The sequence below is a fragment of the Orycteropus afer genome, unplaced genomic scaffold (genome assembly GCF_000298275.1).
Source record: "Orycteropus afer afer isolate SDZICR_OR568_19922 unplaced genomic scaffold, OryAfe1.0 scaffold00281, whole genome shotgun sequence".
Taxonomy (NCBI): Eukaryota; Metazoa; Chordata; class Mammalia; order Tubulidentata; family Orycteropodidae; genus Orycteropus; species Orycteropus afer.
Genome location: NW_006921868.1, coordinates 3,821,130 through 3,831,520, shown reverse-complemented (window position 1 = coordinate 3,831,520; position 10,391 = coordinate 3,821,130). Strand labels below are relative to the sequence as shown.

Genomic DNA, 10,391 nt, shown 5'->3' with positions numbered 1-10,391 from the left:
ATGTTTAATATTAGTGTCCAGCTGCTTGAACTTAAATATGGAAGTAGATACTCATTTTCAGTGCTTTAAATGGTGATTATTTTAAATACTGTCCAAATACTTTATCAGTCTTATAAATAAAAGTACTTGAAGAAGCTTATTTCACTTCTGTAGATATGAAAAAACTGCTTCCTAACATGTTAAGTCCTGATCCAAGGGAACTTCAGAAATCCATTGAAGTTCAGTTGTTGAGAAGTTCTGTTTATTTGGCAACTACTTTAAACCATACAGAACAAGATCAGAAGTGGCAGTCAATAACTGAGTAAGTTTCGTCTTTGGGAGGTAAATGCAGATTGTGTATGTCCTTGTGGTGAATCTATATACTTTGCCAGGGGGATAGAGGGTATACCAGATTGCTGCAACACTGGTCCTCATAGCTTCATTTTAATTGTGGACATGCATATATCACATCACGTTCCTACATAACCTGGGGTCAAAACCAAGTAAAGTGTAAAAATCTCCAAAAGCAAATGTCTTATTTGCTCAAATCATTATACTAATGAGCAGGCTGCTCCTGTGGTAGCATCTTATCAAATGCTTTGTCCCATCAGTGGTTGCAGGTTGAAAAATCTCTTTTATTAATTGACAGTAAACATTTTGTTTCAGAAACGTGGTGAAGTACTTGAAGCAAACTTCCCGCATAGCCATCGGACCACTGAGACTTTCCACTCTAACAGTTTCACAGTCTTTACCAGTTCTAAGTACTTTACAACTGTATTGCTCATCTGCTTTGGAGAACACAGTTTCTAACAGACTTTCAACAGAGGTGTGTATATTTGCACTTTAAAAAGCATAATCTTAGCAACATTGGTATTGAATGGGGATTTTTTTTATTTTATATATCTATCTATTTATTGTGATTTGGGTTAAAATTTACAGAGCAAATTCACTTTTCATACAGCAGTTCACATATACTTTATCTCGTGACATTGACTACAATTTACCACAATGCAACAGCTCCCCTCCCACTTCCTCCTGATGGTTACCTCTTCCCTGTGTCCATCCCTCCATGCACTCCTGCTCCCTGTGCATAAACAGCCCTTCTTTCTCCCAAGATTGTTTTCTCCAAGTAGTGTATCTACCTCAGGTAAATGTTCAACTCATATGCCTGTCTTTTGTTTGGCTGGAAGCCACAGGTGTGGTTCATTTCCAGATCTGAAGGGCAGCTAGGGGCCATAGTCTCAGTGGTTCCACCAGGCTCTATCAGACCAGCAAACCTGGTGCTGAACAGGGATTTTTCAAATAACATTTGTATTTGGACAAACAAATAAATCTAGAAATCTCAGATGCCATTTTCAGGCAAATTTTCATTTGAAGTGCATAACCTCAAGGATGACTAATTACTAAATTCTTGCATTCAAATAAGATATATTCCTCTTTGAAAGAATAGTGAAAAGTGCAACTTCTGATACAGAGAAATATCCACTGTTTTTTCTCAGAAATTAAAGAGAAAATTTTTTTTTTAATGTAAGGAGTATATAAAAATATTTTCCTTAGGCAGATTATGTTTTATATTTGACCAAAATTAAGGCTCCTTTACTCCAAAAAGGGTAAACTTAAACCCAAAATGAGACCTTCCTATGGGAATTATAATCAGAGAATCTGATTACAAAGCAGTAATTTTTATGTTTTTCTGTAATTTATCTGCTGCTTTATTAGTAAATTGGCAATGCTTAGTTTTTTAATGTGCTTTATGGATAATATTTTGATAAATTGGACTTAATGTTTTGAAAGAATTTTGGTGGGTGGCAGGAGATTTTCTTTGATAGTTAGATTGTAATTCCTTTTTGTGATGAGGAACTATTCGATGAAAGGGGGGAGTTTCTCAGGTGAGCCTGGTTAGGTGTGAAGTAGCTAACATGTGGATGTGCAGTCTCAGACTCATTAGCAGGATACTCTCAGTGAACTCATCCTACATATAAGGAGGCTATCTCATACTAAGTTGCTGTTTTTCTGTGGCAGGACTGTCTTATTCCACTCTTCAGTGAAGCCTTGCGTTCATGTAAACAGCATGATGTGAGGCCGTGGATGCAGGCATTAAGATATACCATGTACCAGAGTCAGTTGTTGGAGAAAATAAAAGGTAAGTAGGTTTTGTTTCTTTTCTTTCATTTAAATTAGTTTTATTAGAATATAATATAAACATTTTAAGTGTATGGTTCAATGAACTTTGACAAAGGTATATACACCTGTGTTACTACCAATACAATCAAGATATAGGAAATTTCTTTCATCCCAGAAGGTTCCCTGTGCATCTTCCCAGTTACGTTGCTCATCCATCCTTTCCTCAGGCAGTCACTGATTCATTTCCTATCACTGTAGATCAGACTTGTCTCTGTTAAAGTTTCATATGAATGGAAACTCATAATACATACTATTGTGTCTGGCTTTTCTTGCTCAGCATGGTATTTTTAAGGTTGGTCCATGCTGCGTGTATTATAGCGTCGTGTTTTTTATTGTTGAGTGGAAATCCATTGTATAGCTAACAGTACAACACATTTTGATGGGTTTGGCCTATTAACATATAAAACTGTTGAGAACATTTATGTATAAGTCTTTGGGACATAAAACTTCATTCCTTTTGGATAACTACCCTAGAGTGGACTTGTTGGTTTATATGGTTTAACTTTCAAAATGGTTCATCAGATTCTTATAAAATAGATACATGTTTTATATTCCTTCTGGCAACTTACCTAAGTTTCAGTTGGTCCACATCTTTGATAGTTTTGGTCTTCTTCATTTTGGTTCTTGGAATGGGTGTGTAGTAATAGAGCATGGTGATTTTATTCACATTGTCTTCATGATTAGTGATTGAGCATCTTTTCATTTGCTTAATAGCTATGTATGTCTTACTTTGTAAAGTGCTCAAATCTCTCACTTATTTTCTATTGAGTTGTCTTATTAAGTTATAACACTTTGAGTATCTAGAGACAAGTTCTTTACCAGATACAATGTACTATGAATATTAAATTTCAAATGAATAGTGAGAGCATATTTATAAATAATTACATAAGCCTGTCATGTTAAAAGTATGCTAGCAATTCACTTTATTTACTATAAGAATTGCCAAAATTCTGCAGAATTTTATTCAAAAACAAGGTGGCTTGAGTTAGTGAATAAATCTGTGTATTAAATTTCAAATAAGCTAAATGCTAGGATGTGGACTTTAGCTGAAGGGTGATTACTGGCAACTGTGATTCAGTTGTCGCTTTATTTATTGCTAAGCAGACTTGAGTATGGATCCCTAGCCCAATATCTGCAAATTTAGGGACCTTGGTGGAAGTCATTAAGAAGCCCTGGTGGTACAGTGATTAAAGTGCTTGTCTGTTAATCATAGGGTCAGTGATTTGAACCGACCAGTAGCTCCTTGGGAGAAAAGACCCGATCATCTGCTTCTGTGAAAAATTGCAGCCTAGGAAGCCCTATGGGGCAGTTGTACTCTGTTCTGTGGGGTTGATATAAGTTAGAATTGACTTGATGGCATACAACAATAGAGCAGGTTATTAAACTTCTGAGTTACTTTTCCTTTTCAGTAATATGAGGATTACCCCCACCCCATGAAATTCTTGTAAGGATTGTATGAGATGAGATTATATCTTAAAACTCTAGCACAGAGCATGGCATATAGCACCCATTGCTGTTGAGTTGGATCCAAGTCATAGAGGCCCCTCCTTGGGTTTCCGAGGCAGTATCACTACAGAAGTAGTTTGCCCAACCTTCCTTCCGAGGAGTGGCTGGTGGGTTTGAACTCCCAGCCTTCTGGTTAGTAGCAGTCAAATGCCTTAGGCACTATGCCACCAGAGCTCCCATGGTATATAGTAGAGCTTTGAATATCATCATCTTTTTTCCCATCATTCTTACATTAAACAAATTTTAAAATAGAGAAGAAAATGTCAGTAACCTAAGTTATTTTCAAAGATAGAGCTCCATGCCTCCATTTTTATCTCTTTATTCAGCAAGTGTTTATCAGGTATATACTTTGTGTCAGACACTGCTCAGTGTTGGGATATAATGATGAAAAAGACAAGCCTCTTTTCTGCATTTCTAGAACCAAGTGTGGCAGAGAGAACTAACCTTAAACAAGAAACGGTATGGTGGGCTGAATGGAAGTACAAATGCATGGCACTGAAAGAACATATGACAACAGTGTCTGGTTAAATCCTGGGCTTTAGAAAGTACTTGAGGGAGAAAGTAACAGTTCACCCGAGGCCTGAGGGAGGTGGAGATGAGAAAGAAAGCAGACTGATTTATGTAAAAAAAACTTCGTGTGTGAAGACCAGAGAAAATAATGAAAAATCTTAGATGACTCAGTTTACCTAAGGGAGAGTGGGGAGAGACAAAGCTGGGTGAGGTTGAGATTGGAATGGAATGCAAGGCATCTGTGCTTTACAAGCCAAATTAGGGAGTTTGGGCTTTGTGGAAAGGAAAGCTAGAATTTCTAGTGAGACCTGAGATTTGCTAGAAATTTGATGAGGAAGAAAATGAACTGTCTGTTTACAGGGGGGAGGTGATTGGAAAAGGGGACGGTGATTGGGGAAGAATTTTTTTGGCTACATCTTCATGTAGTCTGGGGTAACACAAATCAGACACTGATAAAGTATTTTCTTCTCTCCAGAGCAAACTGTTCCAATTAGAAGCCATCTCATGGAATTAGGCCTAACAGCTGCAAAATTTGCTAGAAAACGGGGGAACGTGTCACTTGCAACAAGACTGCTGGCACAGTGTAGTGAGGTCCAGCTGGGAAAGACCACTACTGCTCAGGATTTAGTACAGCATTTTAAAAAACTATCAACTCAGGGTCAAGTGGATGAAAAATGGGGACCTGAACTTGATATTGAAAAAACCAAATTGCTATATACAGCAGGTAAGTAAAATGAATTTTGGTTAATATATGACAGAAATCAGAGGCATGCATGATACAGAAGTAATAGAAAAATAATAGGAAAGTTGATTATTTTCAGCTATTGCAGAACATTTGCATTCTGAATAATAAATTATTTATAATTTAGGATTCAGTGCTTTTTCAAGAAGTATTTTGTTACAATGTTATCAGTAAGAAATGTCTTCAGATACTGTTGATTATTGCTGGATTTACATGTTTTTAAAAGGTTACTATTTTACTACAAAGTAATGTCATTCTTTTGCTATTAAAGGTTCAAAGTGCTGGCTTTTTTTTTTTTTAATAGGTCAGTCAACACATGCAATGGAAATGTTGAGTTCCTGTGCCATATCTTTCTGCAAGTCTGCCAAAGCTGAATATGCAGTTGCTAAGTCAATTTTGACACTGGCTAAGTGGATCCAGGCAGAGTGGAAAGAAATTTCAGGGCAGCTGAAACAGGTGTATCGGGCTCAGCAGCAACAGAACTTCACAGGTCTTTCTACTTTGTCTAAAAACATACTGACTTTAATAGAACTGCCATCTGTTAATACAATGGAAGAAGAATATCCTCGGATTGAGAGCGAATCTACAGGTTGGGTTTCTTTATTAATTTTAGAAGTCTCTCCCCCCCCGCCGCCCCCCCGCAGTGTTACAGTTTGCATTGTTAGGCTGGCTATAATTTGCTCCAAAGACTGAAGATTTAGTCTATTATACTGCCTGCCACAGTGCCTAAGGCATTTGACTGCTAACCAGAAGTTTGATGGTTTGAACCCACCAGCCACTCTGTGAAAGGAAGATGGGGCAGTCTACTTCCATAAAGAGTTACTGCTTCAGAAACCCAGTGGAGGTCTCTGTGAGTCAGAATCAACTCGATGGCATTGGGCTTGGAAGTAACTAAAACATACTTCTTTAGGATCTGAATGCCATTGTAAAAGTCACTGAATTCTTTCCCCCAGGCCATATTTCCAGTCTTCCGGATTCATGTTGCTTTTATGGAATTATGGACTCAGATGTTTTTTGCTGGCAGTAAGATCTCATCCAAGAGATCTGAAATTTTAGGTCTCACTAGAAGCCACAAAGATAGTTGTTGTATACTGTACTCAGCTTCAATTGGTAGAGCCCAGCAACTGTAGAAAGATTCAAGTTTCACATTCTGACATTAGTCCTAGTAACAGAAAGTGTAAGTCAGAGATCCTACAGTTTATAAGGAAACATTTTAGATTTAAATATGTTTCTGCTGTAACTCTGATGGGGTAGTACTCACTGATATTAATAATTTTTCTAGCTGCCTGATTTTAGTTTTCATATTTTTTAGAGGTTCTGTATCTAGAGTTGATGATTTTATACTGAATATAATATATGAAATACTGAATCTGACCCAGTTGAGTCTCTTCCTGCCTCCACTGAAATGGCTTCAAGTCAGTTTCAACACATGTGAGATGGAAAAATACTTGAATATTTTCTACTAGCAAAGTGTCCCTGTATTATAATTGGGATGTCTCATACACCCATACTTTTTTTATACTGACAAATACGGTAGTTATTTCATTCACTGAAGGTTTGAGTACTGCTTATGGCAGGCACTGTTCTATTTTTTACAGATTAGGATATAATTAACCTTTTTGCTTGAACATGAGAAAATACCTTTGTTTTTATTGTTTTAAAATTTAATTTTGTTGTGAAGCCTAGGATTTTAATTAAGTACGTCATATAAATAATCGTAACATATGTACTACAAGGTCTTGATCTGCGTAAAGGATATGTCTTGAGATGATTATAAATGTTTATATTGGCAAATAGCGCTGTCCTAGGCAATTTCTTTACCTCTAAACTGGGGATAAAGATATGTACTTTATGCATCTCTATGATTGAATGAGATTGTATACTCATCACATGTGTTATTTTTGCCAAAATGTTTAATCTGAATCTAATCATGAGGAAATAGCCAGTCAGATCCAGAATGCAAGATATTCTACAACACATCTGACACCTGAGCTGTTTATAAAGGTCAGTGTCATGAAAGGCAAGGATGTGTGTGACTGGGTGATATAATCTAAGCTTATTTGAGAAGGTAAGTGACTCATTTCAACTTTCAGAAAAGTATAATTCACATTTATGCCATTCTAAAATTTTACACTGTTAACATCATGGAATTTATTGTTGCTTGCAGATAGTAAAAACCTACAATGTTAATGGGAATGCCGGTAAAGATATTTGAATATTATGTTGCTGAACTTGTATTTGTTTTTTCTTTCTTCATGGCAGTACACATTGGAGTTGGAGAACCTGACTTCATATTGGGGCAGTTGTATCACCTATCTTCAGTACAGGCACCTGAAGTAGCCAAATCTTGGGCAGCCTTGGCTAGTTGGGCTTACAGATGGGGCAGAAAGGTGGTTGACAATGCCAGGTGGGTGTGTGTAAATGTGTGCTTTGTCTTGTGCATTGCAAAATGGAAACCTAAAATGTCTGATGGTATGGTAAAATTGTGGTAGCCAAAATACTTAGGATTTGTTTATTTTTATAGTCAGGGAGAAGGTGTTCGTCTGCTACCTAGAGAAAAATCTGAAGTTCAAAATCTGCTTCCAGACACAATAACTGATGAAGAAAAAGAGAGAATCTATGGTATACTTGGACAGGCTGTATGTCGGCCAGCAGGAATTCAGGCAAGGAAAACATGAGACAGCGTTTGGGGGAAATAGTGTTAAGATCATAGTTTCAACTTAGTGATTTCAAGGAAATTGATCATCAGTGCTTGATTAATGTTCAGTGGGGTATAGATAATTATTGTTTACAAATCTGTTTTCTGTTTTGAGTTTTATGGTTAATGTGAGTTACTGTACTTTTCTAAGATTGTAATTCTTTGAGAAATCAATTCATTTCCTTAGATTCCTGTTAAAGATACATAACGTTCATTTTATGTTAATTAAATTTTCTCTTTTAATTGAGGTCGGGATCATAGTTGGCTTCCCAGCCCTGGCTTAGGTATAAGTTAGAAGCACCATGAAAGGTTTTAAAATATGCTGGTGCTTATATCTTACCTGCTCTGGTAGCATAGTGGCTAAGACACTTGCCTGCTAACCAGACGGCTGGTGGTTCAAACCCACCAGCCACTCCTCGGAAGGAAGGTTGGGCAATCCTACTTCTGTAGTGATACTGCCTCGGAAACCCAAGGAGGGGTCGCTATAAGTCAGGTCTGACTCGACGGCACATAACAACAACAACAACATATCTTACCTGAGATATTCTGGATGGGACCTGTGTGGGAGTATTCGTGTGTTTAAGTTTAATAGGTGATTCTAATACACGACCAGAGCTGAAAACTCAGTGGATTAGATGATCTGTGTGACTCTTACATCCCCTCCCCAACCCCAAAGTTATTGTCAGTTTTAAAATGCTATAACTATTGCAAAAGTAATTCTAGTCTTCAACTGTGGATTTTACCTGCTGAGCTAAACTATATTGCCTCAGTTCTTGCTCTAGACCACAGCATATATTACTATCTCCCAAAGGTGGTATTACTGTACGTGCACAGTACTATAACTGTATTCTGTATTTTGTGTAACTGTATTCTGTGTACATTTAGCTTCAAACTTCAACAAATGTTTTGCTGGCAGAATATTATATTGTAAGTTGGAGGCATTTAAAATACCAAAAAAAAAGTCTTTAATCTTTGATAAATGATCGTATCCTTCATTGGGTACATTAGTAAATATAAGGAGAGGCATCTTGGCATTGAAATAACATTAACATAACACTAATTGTTGAATAACTTGGTCTTTCATAAACGAGAAATGTTTTTAATATGATATATCATGTACCTTTCTTCATTTTGTGTTTAAAATGACATTTTATGCCCTTACTTTCTTCAGGATGAAGATATAACACTTCAGATAACAGAAAGTGAAGACAACGAGGAAGATGATATGGTTGATGTTATCTGGCGTCAATTAATATCAAGCTGCCCGTGGCTCTCAGAACTTGATGAGAGTGCAACAGAAGGAGTTATTAAAGTGTGGAGGAAAGTTGTGGATAGGATCTTCAGCCTGTACAAACTGTCTTGCAGCGCATACTTTACTTTCCTTAAACTCAATGCTGGTCAGGTAGGCAGCACATTATTCAGTTTTTCAAAGATTTATTTGAGATTTCTTTCCTAGTAGACTGCAGACAGTATTCAGAATTATGTTTTCTCATTTCTTCCCTTAGATTCCTTTAGATGAAGATGACCCTAGGCTGCATTTGAGTAATAGAGCAGAGCAGAGCACTGATGACGTGATTGTGATGGCAACGTTACGATTGTTGCGATTGCTCGTTAAGCATGCTGGTGAGCTTAGGCAGTATCTGGAGCATGGCTTAGAAACAACACCTACTGCTCCCTGGAGAGGTAATGATCTATTTATTTCCAAAGCAGTTACTTCTGGATAGGACATACAAAACCATAATAAAAGTGGCAGTTTCTTTATTATTTGTGCTAAAGAATAGTTTAAATAGTTTGTAAGATACCCTGGATGGTTTGTTATACCAGTAAGCCCTTCCTTTCCACTTCTCAGAGGCGTGAGAGGCTAAAAGGCAGCAGCTTTTCACATTTAGGAAGAAAAAATGAATTTTTGGAGAGGGTACTGAAAATAATTTTCAAAAAATTTTATATACCCTTTGTAAAAGATGGTCTGTATTTGCCTCTTCTTTTACAGGCATTTACAGAAAATTCATTTCTCTAGAGCATTTGGGAGCTCTGGTAGCATAGTGCCTAAGGCACTTGACTGCTAACCAGAAGGCTGGCGGTTCAGACCCACCAGCCACTCCTCGGAAGGAAGATGGGGCAATCTACTTCCATAGTGATACTGCCTCGGAAACCCAAGGAGGGGTCGCTATGAGTCGGGTCTGACTCAACGGCACATAACAACAACAACAACAAGAGCATTTTTGTATTGCCCTAGATATTGATGTCAGCTCTGCACCATAATCAGACTTACAAATCAAGAGCTATTGTGTATAGTTCTTTGTTATTACAGGGAGAAATTTGAAGCCCTTAAAACTTGTGCGGATGTACATCAAGTTTTATCCTTTTGGTACCCACTGTTGTAGCAGTTTTTAATAACTTTAAGCATCTTTCTTTCTTCTTATCCTGAAGGAATTATTCCGCAGCTTTTCTCACGCTTAAACCACCCTGAAGTGTATGTACGCCAGAGTATTTGCAACCTTCTCTGTCGCGTGGCTCAGGATTCTCCACATCTCATATTGTATCCTGCCATAGTGGGGACCATATCTCTTAGTAGTGAATCCCAAGCTTCAGGTATGGAATGTTAAAATACTGGTATTTTATTTATAAATTACCTTACAAATAGTGTTTGTTAGGTGAATTTGTGCTTTATGTCAGTTTGTAATTTTTTCATAGTAATAATTGACATTCATTGAGGGAGGAGCTGCTGGTGTGTCTGGCATTAAGAGGACATATGCTTTACACGTTATTTTC

At 37.2% G+C, this 10,391-nt stretch overlaps 1 protein-coding gene across 1 annotated transcript in view; it reads left to right on the top strand.

Annotated features, from left to right (window-relative positions):
- The window catches only part of SMG1 (SMG1 nonsense mediated mRNA decay associated PI3K related kinase), a 144,551-nt gene that overhangs the window by 93,592 nt on the left and 40,568 nt on the right, over positions 1-10,391 (top strand). The window contains exons 27-36 of the mRNA XM_007950585.1: positions 154-301; positions 646-805; positions 2,002-2,122; positions 4,655-4,903; positions 5,226-5,510; positions 7,184-7,328; positions 7,446-7,584; positions 8,791-9,021; positions 9,125-9,302; positions 10,050-10,211. Coding sequence (XP_007948776.1) covers positions 154-301; positions 646-805; positions 2,002-2,122; positions 4,655-4,903; positions 5,226-5,510; positions 7,184-7,328; positions 7,446-7,584; positions 8,791-9,021; positions 9,125-9,302; positions 10,050-10,211 — 1,818 coding nt within the window. The remainder of the gene's footprint in view (positions 1-153; positions 302-645; positions 806-2,001; positions 2,123-4,654; positions 4,904-5,225; positions 5,511-7,183; positions 7,329-7,445; positions 7,585-8,790; positions 9,022-9,124; positions 9,303-10,049; positions 10,212-10,391) is intronic.